The following is a 22,068-nucleotide window of genomic DNA, read 5'->3' on the forward strand; positions in this document are numbered from 1 at the left end:
ATTTACTACTACACCCTTGTACTGCTGGGTTTAACCCTTTAACCCCTAACGTGTCTGTGGTGAGCGTTCTGAATGTATGGCTGCTCAATAGGAAAAAATTCAAAACATGCTGAAAGAATAGATCTTGTTCTTTCCATCGACATCTGAGCATGCTCAGTGCACCCCCCCAACACCTGTGTAATGGAGGCCAAAACTCGTGATTAAAAACCAGGTTGCACCATTGATGAATGGATTGGAATTGTCTATGAGATTTATGTTATGGAGAAGATATCTTTTTCCCTCTGAGTTGAAAAAGAAAAAAATGTATAAGATCTGATCCAAGTGAATTGATATTTGTTAAACCAGTCAGATCTGATTTCATTTGACTGAACTTGTGCTTTGTGTGAACCTATCCACTTTATATGTGATGGTTTGATTGTAATAGGTGGTTCGCTCCCCTGTTCTGTTTTGTTGTGTTATCGCTTCAACTGAAAATTAGTGGTTCATAAAAGGAAAGCCTGGAAGAGCAGTATGGATATGATCACTCAAACTATCTACATCCATCCTTTTTATTTACTTGAATGATTAAGGCTGTAAATAATGTATGTGATGGACATTTGACTTTCCAAATAAGAAGATAATTACAAAAAAAACCACAGGTTGTTTTTTTTGTTTGTTTTTTTTTTTGTTTGTTTGTTTGTTTGTTTGTTTTTTACAGTGTTTTCCTTGTTGTTTTTTGTTTTTACTGTTTGCAGTGTTGTTGTGAATTTCTTTTTCTTTCTTTTTTTTTTTTAATTTTTACAGTGTTTACTTGTTTGTTTTTTTGTTTTTACTGTTGTTTGCAGTGTTGTGATTTTGTTTTTCCTTTCTTTTTTACAGTGTTTTCCTTGTTTTTTGTTTTTACTGTTGTTTGCAGTGTTGTTGTGATTTTCTTCTTTCGTTCTTTCGTTCTTTCGTTCTTTCGTTCTTTCTTTCTTTCTTTTTGTACTGTGTTTTTACTGAGTTTCAACCATGTAACTGCTTTTTAGAGTTCAACCAGGTGTCAAAAAGCAGCTGGACTGATATAGAAAAAAAAGAAAAACAAAAACTACTGAGACAAAATTCAAATCCTTGTTGTTCAGTGTGTTCCAGTTCACAGTTCATCCTAAATCTCTTATTGCTGTACATTCTTAGTGCCTTATATAGTAAAAACTTGTAAAACTTCAATTCCTCTCTTTGTCTTTTTCTGTTATTCCACCCTGTTTTGACCTAAAACGCACAGTAAAATAAAACCACTGAAGAAAAGGAACACAAGCCCATACTCACAGCAGCTTTTATGACACTGAAACAGATGCAGCCTCTTTCATTAAAATACTGTCTCAGAGGTTAAAGGGTTAATGTTCAATCAGAATATGAAATTACCCACATTATAAGAGTGAGGGTAAATGAAACCCATGGATGCAAACAGTTCAAGGAAATCTTATGCTAAATGAAAAGGCCACTAATCTAATTTTAACCAAAATCCCACATCATAATAATTGTTGATTCCTCCAATGAAAAAATACACTCTGTTAGAGCTCATCTTAAAAGTCGCACCAAAACCAAACTGATGAAGCGATATAGGTGAAGGTGTCAGGATGCAAAAACCAAAGTCTCAAAGTCAAAGCGTTCGGTCTGCTTTGGCCTTTTGCTGGGTCCCTGCGGGGATCTGAGAGTAAAATCTTCTGCATGATTGAGACAAGGGGTCACAGGTGTATCCATACTCACAGCAATGACGACCATCTAAGCAGCACTGACCCTGAAAGTAGGACACAAGTGGGGTTAAAAACAAAAGGATGACGCCAAACTCACAGCAATAACAGGTGAAGAGTTATGTTTTACCTCATGTTTATGGTTAATGCAAGGATTGTAACAGGATTTTACATTTTAACCCATAAAGACCCAGTGCTATTTTGTACCAGCTCCTACTTTTCTTGAGCAATTTATCGCCATTTAGTACCTCTGCCAAGGAACGGTGGAGGTTCTGTTTTCATCAGGGTTTGTTTGTCTGTCTGTTAGCAAGATAACTCAAAAAGTTATGGACGGATTTTGATGGAATTTTCAGGAAATGTTGATACTGGCACAAGGAAAAAAATATTAAATTTTGGTGGTGATCGGGGGGGGGGGGGGGGGGGGGGCTGATCTGATTTGGCGGAGAGTGCTTTTCTAGTTATAATATAAGCCTAAGTATTTTTGAATTTTTCATTGTAAACTAGAAGCACTCGGAGAGCGCAGACCTCCACCAAGGCAGATCAGTGCCCCCCCCACCCCCACCCCGATCACCACCCAAATTGAATCATTTGTTCCTTCTGCCAGAATCGTCATTTCCTGAAATTTTCATCCAAATCTGTCCATAACTTTTTGAGTTATCTTGCACACTGACAAACAGACAAACCAATGCTGACAAAAACATAACCTTCTTGGCGGAGGTTAATTATGTGTTTTTCCCTATATTTAATTTACTGATAATGTAGGTCAGGGGTGTCAAACACGTGGCCATTGGCAGGCCAAATCCAGCCCACCATCGGTTCCAGACTGGCCTCAGGATAGAAGTGCAAAATTACACTTGAAGATATTAACAGTCAAGGTTAAAATCATTTTAGTTCAGGTTCCACATACAGACCAATGTAATCTCAAGTAAAATAATAACATAATAACCTATAAATAATGACAACTACGAATTTTCATCTTGAAAAATTATGTGAAAAAAATAACATTACACTATGAAAATGTTTACATTTACAAAACTACCCTTTCACAATAAAATGCAAATATATACAGGAATGAAGTCGATCCATTGTGATCTGTAAGTTGTGTTAATAATAAGCTGCAATGTAATATTGTAGAAATTGTTCTTATTTTAGTTCCAAACTCCAAAAGTTTAACAATTTTGCCTGTTACCAAATATTTGTGTAATATGGTGTGTAATGTACATGTATAAATAATAAGTTAAGGCATAATATTGTTAAAATTGCACAAATTTTTCTGACGAAATTTAATTTTTTTCAGGTTATTCACATCTTTTTTGTAAAATGTGAATATTTTCATCATTTACTGGTTGTTTTTTTCATACTAAAACAAAGAGAAAAACTTAGTCATCATTATTTATAAGTTATAATCTCATTATTTTATTGGTCCAGCCCACTTAAGATCAAATTGGGCTAAATGTGGCCCCTGAACCACAATGAGCTTGACACCCCTGATGTTCTTGAAAGCTCAGAGCAAATTCAAAGTTCATTATATAAAAACATAAAACTGAAGAAAACGTGACTTTGATGTGAACATTTACCAGACCTGCGTCTTCATGTACAAATATGTTCACTTAACTCATGTCCTTCCTAAGGTTTTCCAGAACTTTTTTATGTTGTCTTTTGTTACTAACAATTATCCTACACAATACTCAAGCAAATTTTATCTTCTGTACTGGCGGACGTCTGTCAGTCAGTATTCTCTAAATATTGTGGACCACTTCTTTGGAATAATCTACAATCAAACCTAAATTTCAATCAACATCTTCTTTATCATTATTTAAAAAGCATCTGAAAAGGACTCCAATTTCCAAGAAATTGTAAAGCTTTATATCATGTGGTTTGTATTTTTTATTTTTTAAATTTTAATTGCTATTTCAGATCTATATATTTTTATTCTTTATTTCGTTTTTGTGTATTGTTTATTTCCAGGGAGGTATTTATATAAGTCTTTCTTAATAGAATAGAATAGAATAGAATAGAATAGAATAGAATAGAATAGAATAGAATAGAAAACATTTATTTGTCATATCCTCCTGAGACCCAGGAAAGTGAAAAATTTACCTTTTTTTACATTAAACAATTGTCTTGATTGGAAACTGCTTAATGCAACAATTTTTTCAGATTTTTTTTTTTTTTTTTTTTAATATTTATTTATTTATTTATTTATTTATTTATTTATTTATTTATTTTATTATTGATGGAATGTCCTTTGCAATAGACAGCATTTTTTAAGTAAAACTGTCAAACTTTTGTCACCTACAGAGGACAAAAATGCATTGCTGGGCCTCAGAAGGATTTGCACAGTGAACCAAATGGTTACATCGTACAATAAAATTCTTACTTTGCAGGTACCCCTTTGCCGAGTATATACAATCTAAGCAAAAGAGCTATAACAATTTAACTTTGAATAAGAAGCCTATATAAATACAACTAAGCACATCTAACAAACTGTAACAAGTCTAAAAAGGGAGTCTAAATAAATATAAATAAGCAAATCTAAAAAACTAAGCAAACTCACAACTCTAAATGTAAATGAGTAGCCTGATTAAATAAATAAATAAAAGTAAGCACCTAAAACCAACAGTAGGAGTAGCAGCAGTGGTAAAGTGCACCGTGCATTATTGTAAACTTTGTTAAATGTTAAAAGTGGTTACAGCCATGATAAAGTGACAACAGCAGAGTACAAAATGCAGCAGTTTGGCTTCTATCCTCTCCTGCACAATGATGTTCCTTGCATGATAAGTTTTTATTTATTTATTTATTTTTGGTTGGTTTGTGGTGTGCAAATAAATAAATAAATACTAAATACCTTTTCAGCAAAATATATCATTAACTGAACATAAAAACAAGCATGAAAAACCACTGTCATTTATCAAACTACATAAGTTTTACTGGTGAATCGATGTTTCCATGTTTTTGTTTTTGTTTTATTTAATTTTTTTTTTTTTTTTTAATTTGCACATCATAAAACAGCAAGATAAAAAAAACAGCAATATTCAAACAAGTAACATGATTGTGCAGGAATAAAGAGAAGCTAATAAAGGCTTATGTGAATACGTCCCCGGAAATAAACAATACACAGGGAAAAGAAAAAAAAAGAAAAAAAAAGAATTAAAAATAGGATAAAACTGAAATAATAATCTAAAATAAAAACAATAAAAATACAAATCAAATTCACTATGGAGCCTCTGAATGTCCAAATGGGTCATATCTGATGATTATGAAAAGACGACAAACTCCATTTTACACCAATTATTTACATGTATTGATAGAATTATTGGATCAACAGTTCATAAACATTAGAGTTGAGTATGCTTCTGGTCACCGGCCTCTTTGTGGGTCTTTATGGGTTAACATATAACTATTGACTTCACTGTTCACTTTTACTGTATTGTGTCATTTCTTTAATACTGTCTGCTTTTTTTCTGTAAACACAACATAGAATTCCTACCAGTGGGTAAGGGCAGCAACTCCACTGCCTTGCCAGTCCTTTACAGCAAGTCGTCCCTGTTGGGCAGTAGTGCATTGAATCACAGCGAATGATTCCAAGCCCATTTGTGCCGTCACTGGCCTCTGTTAGAGCTGCCATTGGTGTCTGTAAAAGGGTAGACTGACTAGGACGTGTTTGATAAATAAACATAGAACATCATGATGCAGCACCTTATAATGTCCGTACAATGTGATGCGTCCTACCTCCTTTACTCTGCCTTCATCCTCTGAAATCGAAATACGGAAGGCAGGGCGTGAAGCTGCTGGTTGTTCGGGGGTGAAAGGGTAAGTCAGGCCTTCCCGTACACATCTGGTGTAAGTGTGGTCACAGTCGTAGCCGTACGGACAACAGTGGTACCCATCCAGACAGCACCGAGCCTACACAGCAGACAGTTAATGCATCAGTCCATGTGCTTTAACCCTTTCATGCATAGTGGTCAGTCCAGTGGACAGTTATTCTACAGCTGTTCTCTTGTATATTCATGGATTTTGTTGTTTTACTTGCATATCAACCAACACAGTGGATACTTATGCACCATCCCATAATACACTGCAATTCATACCGTGACTGTAACATTTTTGTTCTTGATAAACCTGATCTCCAGCAACATATTTGAGTGTAAATCAATTGCTAATTGTTATTAGGCTGTAATTAACAGTTGTTGTTGTTTTTTTTTTGAGTTGTTGTGTTTTGTAGTTTTTTGCATATTATTTGAGTGAGTAATAACTACTATTATAGTTTGTTAAAATGTGAGAAAATATCAGATTAGCAACATTTAAAAAAAAAAACATTTATTTCATTGTTTTCACACAGTATGACAGTAAATGCATGGGGGTTTTTTTGCATTCAAAAATTAAACACATGGTGTCCAGCTAAGTGGACATTTTTGTAACTCCATGAAAAATAGATTCATAAAAAACAAAAATTTCAATCACATTATTTTTTTCATGCCTAAAGAGGAATAAAAACACTCAGGAAAAATTGATTAAGGTTCTCATAATTCATGCATGAAAGGGTTAAAATAAACCACTAATGACCAGAGAGGAAGGAAGTCAGCTGTGGAAACCAAGGTTATTATCATTAACGAAAACTAACGAAATGACGAAAACTAGAATTGAAGAAACATTTTCGTTAACTGAAATAAATAAAAACTATAATTAAAAGAAAAAAACAATAACTTACTGAAACTGTATTGTGTCCTTACAAAATTAACTAAAACGTATAAAAATTATAGATAAAATTCCCTTCGTTTTTGTCAATGTCGGATTGATATGAAATCGATTTATTACACTTGAGCAATTTTAGCTAATACGACACTTGACGGTCCGTCACTTGTGTTCACTTGTGGTTTCCAGTCGTCTTCTGGTCCCCACTCTACCTGGAAACATGGAGACTAAAGTTGGGAGAAGCAGCAGAGTCCTGTCTGGGATTTATTTGAATAAAACGGAGAAGAAGAGAAAAGATACGACAAAACTAAAATTAAAACTAAAACTAAACTAAAACTAAGCATTTAGAAAAAAAAGAAAACTAATTAAAAATGGCAAACCTGCTCTAAAAACGAATTAAAACTAACTGAATTAGAGAAAAAAAAAAGTCAAAACTAAATAAAACTAAACTGTCATGAAAAATCCAAAACTATTAGAACCTTGGTGGAAACTGTCAAGAAATGTGGCTGCACATGACAAAAACAAAAGCCTCTTTAAAGGTTTAATGTGTACTATTTAGTGACATCCAGTGGTGAAACAGCAGATTCCAGCTCACCTCCCCCTGACCCACAATGACCACAAAAGATTAAAAAAAAAAAAAAAAAAAAAACATCATTGGGGAAAATGTTTGTTTTTGGTTTGAGAAGATATTAACCCTAACACCAAACGTATCATATTTGATACATGAGTTTTGAAGCCCTCTACATGATCAGTGTGCTATTTTTTTTCTTGAAAAACCTGATGTATACAATTAGATACATGCAATAGAGCAGGGGTGTCAAACTCATTTTCTTCCATGGGCCACATTCAGCCCAATTTAATCTGAAGTGGCCCGGACCAGTAAAATAACAGCATGATAACCAATAAATAATGACAACTTCAAATAGTTTTAGTGCAAAAAATAATGTTCAGTTATGCCAGTATTTACATTTACAAACTATTCTAACAAAAAGGATGTGAATAACCTGTAAGAAATGAAATTTGTTAAGAAATATAAGTACAATTTTATTAATATTATGCCTCGACTTATCATTCAAACACATGCACAACAGGCAGACAATTGTTAAAATTGCACTTAATTTTCCTCATTTCTTCATTTTGTTCAAGTTATTCACATGTTATTGTTAAAGGATAGTTTGTTAAGGTAAACATTTTCATAATTTAACGTTTTTTGCACTAAATCAAAGAGAAAAAATTGGTGTTGTCATTATTTATAGGTTATTATGATATTATTTTTGAGTTTGATGCCCTAACTTCCACTTTGCAAATTCCTCCCGCGGGCCAGATTGCAACCTTTGGCGGGCCAGTTTTGGCCCCTGGGCCGCATGTTTGACACCTGTGCAATAGAGGGTATGCACATACGTCACTTACCCCCCGGGCCACACCCCTCTAAGTCAGACTGAGTGGCAAAAACCAACCTGCTCAACATGACGGAGTACAGCAGTAAACACAGCCAGAGCGGGAAAATGTGAAATATGAAATTAAATTAAGAACAATTGGACTGGACATGGATCTGTACGAGCTACCAAAGAACAAGTGGTCCACGAACACTGACATGTGGACAGAAATCGAGTATCCTGAGATCCAGGGTGGAGGGGATCAGCGCTATTTTTACCTGAAAAAAATATACATGGTTTCATCATTACTAACAACCAGGGTCCAGAACTAGGGCCCAGAACCAGCTGATCCAAAGTGCATTTACAGTAGACCGTGTACTGACCCCAGTGAATATATGCAGGATCTACTGGCACTGAGGAGATTTACTGAGTCTAGTTCAGATCAAGAACTTTATCCAACACAGATACTACTGCTGTGGATGAGCAGGGTACCACTTTATTCTTGTAAATTATGATATTTTCCCCACCTGTTTTTAAATTACAACATTATTCTTGTAAAATTATGGTTTTATTGTCGGAATGTGACGACTTTAATCTCATTAATGAATGACATTTTTGTTAAATTATGAGGGTTTTTTTTAACTACGACTTAATTCTCATAACATTGTGATTCTTTTTGTATTTGACAATATTATCATAAAATTACAGGTTTTATATCAATATTTTCTTACTTTATTCTCGTAGTGACTAGTGTTTTTATTTTCACATGTGGTCCTAATACTTCGTCGTAGCTTTATTCTCCAGTTCCCCCGTATTTGAAAAACTAGGTTAGCCTCAGTTTCAGTTAGTTTACTAATCATGTAGGAGCACAAGGTTCAGAATCACAAAATGAAGACAAAAACCATGAAAGATCTGATCATGAAACCAAGAGCTGCACTAAGAAGTAACGTTAGCCAAAACAATACGTAATTTAAGGTCTGATTTGACCCAAAAATACAGCATAAATTAATGTTACCTGACAACAAACAGGATCCACAGATCTAGGTTTGGTTTCCTGGATTTGTGGATCCATCTACTTCTGTTTTCTTTGTCTTTCGGTGCCTGTTAAACAATAGCTCCGACTGCTTTTCAAACCTGTTCATACAATCAATCTCACAACAGCTCTTCCCCATTTTTTATTAAATATTGTTCTTAAGTTTAGACAATATTGAAGCCAACGCTGCTACTCATCTCCCTCTTTCTGCCACTCAGTGGGCGGAACCACGGTGACTTCTCTATAAAAGAACATATTTACTCCATAATAGAACAAGTGAATGGTTTTTCTATAAAATGCCTTACAGAAACTCAGTCATATGAGTTCGCGTTAGGTTAATGTCCTATCAATAGTGGATAAATGTTGCATAACAGTCAGGTATCACATGCCACAAGACAACAGGGTGACTCACAGGTGACAGGGGGCAGCAGAACCAGCCTCCTTTGGGGTGTCTGCAGCAGGTTGTACCATCAGCACAAGCCCAGTGGTTGTCACAAAACACAACAGAACTCTTCTGTCGCTCTCGGATGTGGCTGTTGTCAACCGCGGCCTCCTTCTTTACCATAGGCATGCTCATCCACGGCTTGTTCTCTCTCTCACAAAACCCGGCGGTCATGTTACAACGAAACCCAGAAGGGCAGCAGTGGACCTTGTCAGAGCAGCACACGGCCTGGAGACCCCAACATGACCCCCAGAGGAGTTACATTCAAATGAAAGACAAACACCAGGTTATTGTAATTCTGATAAACCAAACTTACCTGTGGATAGAAACAGCAGGAATATCCCTCCTCACCCACACAGCAGGTTGAGTGATTGGGACACTCACGACCATCGGGACATGTGATCAAGCAGGACGTTAACGTACATGTCAACAGTCCCAACAGCAGCCACACAGGGATCCGAAACATCTGCACAGGAAAAGTTCAACCAAAGATTGGAAGGAATTAGTTAATACGTTGTATCACATGGTATTTCAATATTCTAGTCAGTTTTCCAGGCTGGTTTTTAAGACATTTCATAGTCAGTCAGTCCAGAGGCAAGAAAGGGACCCAAATGTACACAACGAACAGACAGATGTGCAGCGAATTTATGAAGAAAAATAAAAAGTTCTAGCCAGGAGAGCAGACTGACTGAAACCAAAGACTGTAGGGATCTAAAATAATACAAAGTACAAAAATGATAATAATAAATGATAAACAACAAGCAGTGAGGGCGAGTATCTGGTAAATAGTTGATGCTATGGATGCTCTGCTATAATCTGCTGTGACTGGCTGTTTTATTACATCACGTGACACATAAAATATATGCTAATATCATTAGCATAGGAAGCTAACTGTGATTACATCTCTCTTTAATATACTAAATGAAAAAAAAAAAAAAACACTCATAGACTAAAAATATACACAATAAAATATAAGATATAATATGTCTGTTGGTTAAAGTCTTTAATGGGCATAATTTTTACCTAAACGTCCAACTAATGTTATTGCATAAGTTCATTATTAGCCAATTTTTTCCGTTACTGGTGCTTTGTCTGCACTTTCCTTTTGTTTAATGTTTTATTCTCTATGATTTTAATGTAATTTTATATGTTTCTGTGTCTTTGTAAAGCACTTTGAATTGCCTAGCATAGGAAGCTAATTGTGATTATCATCTCTCTTTAATATACTAAATGAAAAAGTAAAAAACAAAACAAAAATACACACATAGACTAAAAATATACACAATAAAATATAAGATATAATATGTCTGTTGGTTAAAGTCTTTAATGGGCATAATTTTTACCTAAACGTCCAACTAATGTTATTGCATAAGTTCATTATTAGCCAATTTTTTCCGTTACTGGTGCTTTGTCTGCACTTTCCTTTTGTTTAATGTTTTATTCTCTATGATTTTAATGTAATTTTATATGTTTCTGTGTCTTTGTAAAGCACTTTGAATTGCCTAGCATAGGAAGCTAATTGTGATTATCATCTCTCTTTAATATACTAAATGAAAAAGTAAAAAAAAAAAAAAAAAATACACACATAGACTAAAAATATACACAATAAAATATAAGATATAATATGTCTGTTGGTTAAAGTCTTTAATGGGCATAATTTTTACCTAAACGTCGAACTAATGTTATTGCATAAGTTCATTATTAGCCAATTTTTTCTGTTACTGGTGCGTTGTCTGCACTTTCCTTTTGTTTAATGTTTTATTCTCTATGATTTTAATGTAATTTTATGTGTTTCTGTGTCTTTGTAAAGCACTTTGAATTGCCTAGCATAGGAAGCTAATTGTGATTATCATCTCTCTTTAATATACTAAATGAAAAAGTAAAAAAAAAAAAAAAAACAAAAACACACACATAGACTAAAAATATACACAATAAAATGTAAGATATATGTCTGTAAGTTAAAGTCTTTAATGGGCATAATTTTTACCAGAACGTCCAACCAGCGTTGTTGAATAGGTTCATTATTAGCCAAGTTTTTCTGTTACTGGTGTGATGTCTGCACTTTCCATTTGTTTAATGTTTTATTCTCTATGATTTTAATGTAATTATATGTGTTTCTATGCCTTTGTAAAGCACTTTGAATTGCCTTGTGTATGAATGGTGCTTTACAAATAAATTTGCCTTGTCTTGCCTGGCCTGATGTAGCCTAAATATACTTCACTAGCTTTTGCATAGCGATGTTTACAGACCTGAGTGAAAGCAGGACTGGTACAAGTCTGTTCCATCCAAAGGGAATAGTTCATACAATTCAGAAAGTCTGTGTAAGTTCTCATTTGCCCAGGTCACTGTTCTTCTTGGTAGTTCTTCTAGGTTCAATGGGTTCAACTTCAAAAGAGCGAAACAGCCCAGTTAAACCTAGAAGAACTACCGAGAACAAATTCAGACAAGTGGTGCCAGGCACAACAAACCCCGCCCCTCACACAGATTTCACCCATTATAAGTAAATGGGAAGATTTTAAAAATTAGTAAAAAAAATAAAAAATAAAAAATTGAACTTTGACCTACTGTTCCCAAAATGTAAGGAGATCCATTCTGGGTCACTGGCAATATATAAACCAAATTTGGTATGAATTCAACCAATAGTTTTGCTGCTACAGACATGTGAAATTTCTCCCATTTAAATCAAATGGGGGAAAAAAAAAAGATTTTAAAAAATTCATACAAAATTTAGACTTTGACCTACTTTTCTCAAAATGTAATCACATCTATTCTGGGTCACTGGCAATCTACAAACCCAATTGGGTATGAATTCATCTGATAGTTTTGGTGCTACAGACATTTGAAATTTTGCCCATTATAAGAAAAAAAAAAAAATTTATTGAAAATTATAAATTTGACCTACTTTTTCCAAAATGTAATAACATTTTTTGGGGTCATTGGCAATCTTTAAACCCAATTTGGTATGAATTCAACAAATAGTTTTGCTGCTAGAATGTTAACAAACAAACAAACAAACTGTACCAAAAACAATATCCCTTGCCTCGCCCTCGAGAGCGGGGTACAAATAGTGTTAATGCTGTAATATCACACGTATTTAAAGAGCCAGATCCTTGAAAATGTTATTTTATTTTTGCATGAGGAATGACTGGAACCATTATCAAAATAAAAAGTGTTTCAGCTGTATTTATACAGTATGTAACTGTATTTACTGCCCATCCAAAATATATCACCATCCTTTCATATGATAATTAGTGCAGTGATTAATATGTTTCAGTTCAACATGATCTGTAACTTTTTCACTGATGCAGTAGCTTCTCCTTTCTTAAGAGAGAGAGCATAAAGACTGGACTGTATTTCAGAGTGGTCTGATGAGTTCAGGTTGATCCTGTTCCAGACGTACCAGGGTTAGAAGAGAGGCAGATGAAGTGATTACCCATCATGCCTAGTGCCTACAGCACAAGCCTGTGGGGGGCAGTGTTATGATCTGGGGTTGGTTCAGTTGGTCAGAGGTCGACTGAACCTGAACAAACTGAATGACCAGGGTTCAACATCAGTAGTGTTTTTCTTCAGTAATATCACTGGTATATTCAAAGACAGGGGTCTCAAACATGCGGCCCACCAAAGGTTCCGATCCAGCCCGTGGGATGGATTTGCAAAGTGCAAAAATTCCACAGTCAAGGCTGTGGAACTCATTTTAGTTCAGGTTCCACATACAGACCAATATGATCTACAGTCAAATAACAGAATAATAACCTCCAAAAAATAATGACTCCGTATTTTCTTCTCAGTTTGATGTGAAAAAAATAGTATTCCACTATGCCTATAAATAAAGACAACTTCAATTTTTTGTCTTTGTTTTAGTGCAAAAAATAACATTAAATTATGAAAATATTTACATTAACAAACTATCCTGTAACATTAAAATGTGAATAACCTGAACAAATATGAACAACCTGAAATGTCTTAAGAAACTTAAGCACAATTTTAACAGCTTTCTTCCTGTTACTAAGTGTTTAGTGTCTTTGTAGATCTGATCCATAATGCACATGTACAAATGATAAGTTGAGACATGACATTGTTAAAATTGCACTTATTTTCTTAAGAAGTTTCAGTTTTTTCAGGTTATTCACATATTTTTTTGTTTGGATAGTTTATAAAAGTAAGTATTTTCATAATTTAATCAGGAAGTTTTTTTGCATTTAAACATAGACAAAAATTTGGAGTTATCATTATTTATGTTATTGTTATTATGTTATAATTTTACTGGTCCAGCCCACTGGAAATCAAATCAGGCTAAATGTGGCCCCTGAAAGAAAATGAGTTTGAGACCCCTGTTCTAAGATGACTGGATTCATCAGGATCAGATTGTAAAAGAGTGGTTCAGGGAGCATGAGACCAGAACCACACTGAGAATCTTTGGGATTTGATGAAGACTTCACACAACGGTCCAAATCTCCACTATCATTACAAAACCTAATGCAATACGTTGTGACATTGATTGTGACACTGCCCAAGCACTGATGATGCCATGATGAATCAATATTCAAGGCTCAGGGCAATGCATGTGACTCTATTGGTTAACGTTTTCCAATATTTCTTAACTTTTTAACCCCCGAGACATTATTTCAGGTAAACGTGCTGCTGTGAATTTGTGTCTGTTTCAGTGTCATAAAAGCTGCTGTTAGTATGTGCGTGTGTTTCTTTTCTTCAGTGGTTTTGTTTTACTGTGTGTTTTAGGGTCAAAAATGGGGTGGAATAACAGAAAAAGACAAAGACAGGAATTGAAGTTTGACAGGTTTTTACTAAATAAGGCACTCAGAATGTACGTCAATAAGAGATTTAGGATGTGGAACATGAACTGTGAACTGGAACACACTGAACAACAAGGATTTGAATTTTGGTCCAGTAGTTTTTGTTTGAGGGCTCTTTTTTTCTAAATCAGCTCCTTTTTGGCACCTGGTTGAACTCCATAAAACAGTTGCACGATCAAAACTCAGTACAATAAATAAATAAATAAATAAATAAATAAAAATCACGACAACACTGCAAACAACAGTGAAAACAAAAAAACCACAAGGAAAAAAAAAAGCCCAAATCATCTATTTTTATAGTGAGTCAGTCTCACTCACTGCTCTGTGTTTTACCCCCCATTCCACAGGAGGCGGGGGCTGCACTGAGCATGCTCAGATGTCTATGGAAAGAAAAAGGTCTATTCTATCAGCGTGTTGTGAAATTTTTTCTACTGAGCAAACGGTTGCATTTTTCGGAATATTTAAAATAAATCATACATTCAGAACAAGCACTACAGACACATGAGGGGTTAAAGGGTTAAACTTCTGAAATGATTTGTATGTCACAATCTGAATTTGGACAAAAACAACAGATAAAGCCATTAGATGAATGCACTGAAGTAAAAGGTGCAAAATATATCTGTGAATTGTAGTGGTAAAGATTGTTTGTTTAATATTTGATTGTTGCTTCATCATTGGACAGTTTCAGTAAAAATCTGGTCAGACTTGTTTGAAAGAACAACAGTATTCTTTTAAAGCTCAAACACAAAGCTGAGGTATTGAGTAAAGCAAAGTGCAGGGCACAGAAGTGAAACTCTGGGACTTTTGTGAGAACTGGTGTCAGTTTACCACAACATCATCAACTAACTTTCACTTCTTATTGAACTCAGTTCTTTGGAATTTGCAGCGGACCATCCACTGGTGCATCAGATCTAGTGATGGTATGCAGAGGCTGATGGGAAGCGGGTGATTCTGGTGGGTGAATGGGTTATTTAAGGTAAAACTGTAGGTATATGAGAGCAACTACAGGTAAATGAAAAAAAAAACATTAACTAGAAGCACTCGGAGAGCGCAGACCTCTGCCAAGGCTGATCAGTGGCCCCCCCCATGGGCCCCCTCACACCAATGAGGTTATGTTTTTGCCAGGATTTGTTTGTTTGTCTGTCTGTCTGTCTGTTTGTCTGTCCGTTAGTGTGCAACATAACTCAAAAAGTTATGGACAGATTTTGATGAAATTTTGTGGTCTGCGCCCCCACCACCACTACCACCCCCCCGTGGGGCCCCCCACCCCCGATCACCACCAAAATTTAATCATTTCTCCCTTATCCCATTTCCAACAAACCCTGAAAATTTCATCCAAATCTGTCCATAACTGTTTGAGTTATGTTGCACACTAACAGACAGACAGACAGACAGACAGACAGACAAACAAACAAACCCTGGCAAAAACATAACCTCCTTGGCAGAGGTAAAAAGCATGAAGCAGACAGAGAAATAAAGGGAGAGAGAGGGTGAATAAAAGAAGGTGGACAAGGAAAATACTGAAGTGGAGAAGAATCATGACACATATTCAGTTTAATTGGATTCACTGCTTTCACTCAGATACATTAACAGTAATAGTACTTAACAGTAAGCTGTGAATAGACATTAACGCACTTTCCTGGTTGATAAAGATTAAAAAAAGCTGCTATGATTATTATAGTTGAGTATAATGACTTACCTTTTGATGGCTGAAAACAAATGCTTTCCTGTCATGTGTTCTCTACTGAAATGAATCACCACTCTGCAAAAGCACTTTATATCACACCTTAGGCCATCCCACTAACCAAAACAAGGAAGTTAAACTGTACAGTATCTTGTGACTTTCGTTTTATGTCTTCGCAACACTTTGTGAAAGTAGTTCACACCCCTCAGCCATATTTGGATAGTGATAGGAAGTGTTATCATGCTGTAGACACACTGGACTACAGCACTTCCAGGTTTACTTTACAGGTTTAATGGTTGACACCTGGAATCACAAGATCTGCCTGTAAAACACCATACAATGTCACAGTTAAACAAAAACAGGATTATCAAACTGAAAACTGAAGTGGACTAAATGACACGCACTAACGGCAAGTAGGTCATTTTAAAGTTTAAAATGACCTACTTGCCGTTAGCGTGTGTCATTTAGACACGACAAACTGAAGTTGAAACTGAAGCACTGTGGTTCTGTTTTTCTGTCAAATGTTCATTGTGTTCAGTTTTAGATGCTGCAACTCTTTTATAATTCATAGTTTGAGTTATTGCTTGTTCAGTATTAATTGTCAGCCTTGTAAATACAAAAGTAAAATTACATAAAAATATTTACATTTAAAAACTATACTTTCACATGTGAATAACCTGAACAAATATGAACAATGTCTTAAGAGAAGTAAGTGCTACATTACCAGTATCTGTAATAGAGATACTATATATAGGTAGAGATATGTATCTTTAATCTGTTACTAAATGTTTTGTCTTTGTAGATCAAGGTTCCAGGTACTTTATTATCCCCTAGGGCAGTGATTTTCAACCTTGGGGTCTGGACCCTATGGGGGGGGAATTCAAATAGGGTCGCCTGAAATTTCCAGTTATTGATAAAAAAAAAAAAAAAACACATGGTGAGTTGACAGAGACAATCCCAATCCATAAAAGACATGACAAACTGAAGCTGAAACTGAAGCACTGTGGTACTGTTTATCTTTCAAATGTTCATTGTGGTCAGTTTCAGATGCTGCAGCTCTTTTATAATTCATAGTTTGAGTTCTTGTTTGTTCAGTATTAATTGTCAGCCTTGTAAATCCAAGCTGGACTGACTGTAACGAAAATCAAATTCTCACTTTGTGCAGTAATCTACACCTGGCTTTTCTGCCTCCGTCCATAATAATATACATTATATAGACTAAATGTCCTCTAAAATTAACATTTATTTGCAACATAGTATAGCAAATTATTACATGATCAAAAACAAATTAATTCTAGCAACAACATGTCTCCGTTTTGAATGTCTGGGGTCACCAGAAATGTGTGATGTTAAAATGGGGTCACGGGCCAAAAAAGGTTGGGAACCACTGATTTAAAGAAATCAGCATGTTTGTTAGCATGTTTGTTTGACCTTTGACCTTTGACCACTCAACAGATGCAGTGCTATTGGGCTGGTTCACTCCATTTTCACTCCATTTTCATCGAAATGTATGACCCCAGTTCAAGACATTTTGCTGACAGTCCATACAGTTTTTACCCACAAAAAGTTAACTGCAACCCCCCCCCCCCACACACACACACACACACACACACACGCACACACACACACACACACACACACACACACACACACATACTAATGGACAATGCAATAATGCAATACTCACCCAATCTCAGTGCAACAGTCACAACCACGCACCTTTTAATCTTCCCTTGCACATATCCCATACTGCCTGTATACTGTATATCCTAGTATGCTGTATACAGTCACAGAAAAAAATTATTAGACCACCCTTCCTTCTTACAATTAAATTTGTGTGCACTTTGATAAAAGATACTCTAAAAACCATTCATTCATACATAGAACACACAACATGTAGCACACAACATATAACATTTATGCACCATATACTGGATAACTGGACATACAGTCGCGGAAAAAATTATTAGACCACCCCTTGTTTTCTTCAGTTTCTTGTTCATTTTAATGCCTGGTCCAACTAAAAGTACATTTGTTTGGACAAATATAATGATAACATCAAAAATAGCTCCAAATAGTTTAATTGCAGAGCTGATATCTATCCATTTTCCATGTTTTCTTGATAATAACTAAAATCTCTTCAGTTCTTACATCAATATCTATGTCATTGTACTGACAAAAACAGTGCTTTTAGGCATTCCATGTTTTCTTTTCTGTCTGTTTTAGTCACATGATACACACAGGAGTTAGTACTGGATTGCAATACCATTGTTTTTGATGACTTTTGATGGTCTAATAGTTTTTTCCACGACTGTATACAGTATCTTTCACTTTTTTTTATCAGAGAACCAAAATTTTTTGTACTTGACAAATTTTTACATGTATATTTATTCTATCCTGTATATATAGTGAGTGTTTTATTTATTGCTGCTGCCTGCTGAGCCAACTGCATCGGAATTTCATTTTTTAGCTTTTTGTATTTTTTAGTATTTCTTTGTAATTTTTTGTATATTGTCAAAACTTTTCAGTATATATTTTCAGTATAATTTTGTGTGATATTTTTATGCACTCTCTTTGCACTATAAGGACCTGGGGCTTGTTTCTGCACTAGTTCGTTAAATCGTTAAGCCCAGCGCAATGCAAAATGTGTCTATTTAACGCATTTTGCGCTATCCCATTTCTGGGTTCGCTCTTTGTTCGTTAACAACTAGTGCAATGCAAAATGCGTTCGTTCGTTAGTTTGTTAACCCCAATGCAACGCAAAATGCGCTATCCCGTTTCTGGGCTAGTTCATTAAAAGAGAGCGCTTGCCCAGTTCCTCGTTAAAGAGCTGATTTTAATGCGGACTTCAGAGGTCCACGTTAGAAGGAGGATGTATTCTTGTAGATTCATTTCACTTCGTTTCTGTCATGTATTTCCTTTGAAATATTATTTACATTTGTAGAAGAAGATTTTAACACAAGTCTGACAATATCTTTAATGATATCAGATTTTTTCCATGGACATTTTGCACCGATAAAAACGAATTTACCGAGTGAGGACTGATCCGCTCACTGAATTTTATTTTCTATGGATTTATGGATAAATAGAAAAGCACTCGGAGAGCGCAGACCTCCGCCAAGGCAGATCAGTGTCCTCCCCCGGATCACCACCAAAATTTTATCATTTGTTCCTTGTGCCAGTATCAACATTTCCTGAAATTTTCATCCAAATCCGTCTGGGTAATCTTGCACACAGACAGACAGACAAACCAGCACCGGGAAAAACATAACCTCCTTGGTGGAGGTAAATATAGATTAGTTCAGGACAAAGTGTGTGTGGCTTTGAGAGATGAATGAATGAATGAATGAATGAATGAATGAATGAATGAGAACTGTATGGGACCAGAGCCAGTGAACTGGTGACACACACACCAGCGGGGGGGGTGTGTGTGTCTGTGCACGCGCCTAATGAGATATGAGTGCGTGGATGAGAGGAACGGAACAGAGTTCCATTTTTCTGTACAATCTGTTTGTCCTGTTGTTGCCATGGTTACGACCAACCGTGACCATTTAGAGTTCTGTTAATAAAGTCACCAGTGCAGAAGAACTGATGTCATCCTTAGACGTCCAGCCGGACCATATGTATGTGTAAATAATTCAGTTCAGTTCAGAGTGTGTGTGTGTGTGTGCGTGTGTGTGTGTGTGTGTGTGTGTGTGTGTGTGTGTGTGTATGTGTGTGTGTGTGTGGGGGACAACTGAGGGGGTCCATCTATAGTCAGATGAGGGTGAGGAGGTCCATCCAGACAGGTGAGGGTAAGGGAGGAGGTCACAGATCCGGGCTCACAGATATCCTCTAATACTTCTTCATTCTACCCATAATGCAATCACATCAGATGACTGGAAACAGTGGGAGCAGAGGCGTTCATTCTGGGTTAAATAGTGAACGCACCTGTTTAGCGCACCCTTCAACGCAAATAATGAGTGAACGATGGCTTAGCGAACGAAACGAGCGCAGAAATGGATTTTGGGTTCGTTAAGCCTCTGCGATCACCGACCCATCGTTCGCTCTCTATTTGCACTGAAGGGCGCACAAAAGGCTGCGTTCACTATTTAACCCAGAAACGTACCCCTGATTCACTAAGTAACACTAAGTAACTAAATAACAGGTGCAAATTTGCTTGTTTGCGCCAAAAAATGCGCCTGCTATTGATGTGCCTGTCACAGGTGAATAACTAAGATTGCCTGCACATGAATGACAACAGGTCCTGATTTTTTAAATGTTATTACTACCTTTATCTGTAAAGCACTTTGGGTTGTCTGTTGTTTTTGAATGTGCTATAGAAATAAACTGAGTTCACTTGACTTGCAAAGTCTTGGAGACTGCCCTATTTAAAGGAGTAATATTTTGCTTTTTTTTAATGGAATTATGCATTTTAAAACATTTCCCTGTGGTCTACATAAACTGTAAATGCTATACTTGGGTCTGAATTCTTCATTAATTCAACTCCACAGGTCCATCTTCAACCCTATTTCTGAGTAATGACACCAGAAATGTTGTTTTGAGCGCTGGCCCTTTAAATGCACATGAGCCACTTCAGGCCCCGCCCCCTCCAGGCTGTTGGCTGTGCTGCTTTGTTCTGTTCAACCAACAACTGAACATTTTAGGTAATCAGCTCCAAGTTTGGACATGTTTTCAGTATGGACTACAACCGCTGCTGCTGACAAACAGTTATGACATATTTGCAGAAATGTTCGTCAGAAGTCTTGACCTTATATGTGCAAATGTCGTGATGTAACTAATTATAGATGTAACAAATTAAGCAGGGATTAAAGCAGGTTGTAGAAATCACTTGATTTTTGCCAAAATGAATATAAAGATAGCTTTGCAGCACCTGGAGGGTTCAAATTCAAACTTTCTGAACTATTAGGGTCCAAATACACAAATAAATGAACCAAAGACTAATAAAAGTGGGTTTAGCAAAATATGACCCCTTTAAATGAGGATTTTGTGTGCGCTACTGGTTGTCATCATGGAGCTAGAACGCTGGAAAAACTGCGCTGGGATACGCCAGGACTAATGGCAACAGTGACTGGAATGATCCTAATGCAAGGAAATGTAACGCTGAGATAAGTTTGTCAATGAGGGTATTGCATGACTCCTCCTTGTTACTGGCACCAAATTATCCCCTAGTTCAAGGGGCAGCAACCCTGGTCCTGGAGAGCCACTATCCTGCATGTTTTAGATGTTTCCCTCTTCCAGCACACCTGACAGTCGTTATCAGGCTTCTGCAGAGCTTGATGATAGGCTTATCACTTGAATCAGGTGTGTTGGAAGAGGGATCCATCTAACACATGCAGGACAGTAGCTCTCCAGAACCAGGGTTGGCCTCCCCTGCCCTAGTTCATCTAGAAGTTCTAAAATGGCATTGCTGGGTTGGCGGTATATTTTAATTACTTGTTCTCCCGTCATTCCAAAAATGTTGACACAAGAAGAAAAGCTTCATTCTCCGCGTTGCCTTTGGTTGGGCCAATGCCACCGCCTCCTCGCTACAAAAACTGCAGCCAGTTTTGCGCGAAACTGTGCCAGTTAAAACCTGCCTTTCACACGTGCTAAATGTAGATGCAAAATCAGCCACTACAATCAGTTTCAGGTTTGGTAAAATCACATTCCATGCGCTAAATAAATACTTGCATTTACTCCTGCCAATAATTTTGCACGTTCTGGCAGAAACGCCCATGTTGCATATTCATCAAGGCAAACATGCTAAATGGGTTGTGCAATAAGAGACGCAACCCTTGGTGTGTCCTGTTAGTAGATCAGCTTCAATGTTTTTTGCATGCACAGTCAGGTTTGCACGCATTTTTACATGCACAAACCTTTAGTAAATCAGGCTCTAAATCAGTGGTTCTCAACCTTTTTTGGCTCGTGACCCCATTTTATCGTCACAAATTTCTGGCGACCTCAGACACTTAAAACAGAAACTTTTTTTTTTTTTTTTGCTAAAATAAATTTGTTTTGATTATGTCATAGTTTGCTATACTATGTTGCAAATAAACGTACATTTTAGACGGCATTTAGTCTAAATAATGTATATTATTATGGATGGAGGCAGAAAAGCCAGGTGTAGATTACTGCACAAAGTTAGAATTTGATTTTCCTTGGTCAGGATATGTACAGTCAGTCCAGCTTGGATTTACAAGGCTGACAATTAATACTGAACAAACAAGAACTCAAACTATGAATTATGAAAGAGCTGCAGCATCTGAAACTGACCACAATGAACATTTGAAAAATAAACAGTACCTCAGTGCTTCAGTTTCAGCTTCACAGTTTGTC

General features: G+C 36.2%; 1 protein-coding gene across 1 annotated transcript; it reads right to left on the reverse strand.

The window, feature by feature from the left end:
- Window positions 1-1,015: 1,015 nt before the first annotated feature.
- LOC115428745 (progranulin-like) lies at window positions 1,016-15,883 on the reverse strand. Its single transcript, XM_030147954.1, has 6 exons — window positions 15,766-15,883; window positions 9,572-9,721; window positions 9,226-9,483; window positions 5,442-5,615; window positions 5,200-5,343; window positions 1,016-1,756 (listed from the first exon to the last, which is right to left on the reverse strand). Exons 2-6 carry the CDS (start codon window positions 9,719-9,721, stop codon window positions 1,619-1,621), a joined length of 864 nt encoding a protein of 287 aa, XP_030003814.1. The 5' UTR covers window positions 15,766-15,883; the 3' UTR covers window positions 1,016-1,618.
- Window positions 15,884-22,068: the final 6,185 nt, after the last annotated feature.

The sequence above is a fragment of the Sphaeramia orbicularis genome, chromosome 11 (genome assembly GCF_902148855.1).
Source record: "Sphaeramia orbicularis chromosome 11, fSphaOr1.1, whole genome shotgun sequence".
In the NCBI taxonomy this organism is placed as follows: domain Eukaryota; kingdom Metazoa; phylum Chordata; class Actinopteri; order Kurtiformes; family Apogonidae; genus Sphaeramia; species Sphaeramia orbicularis.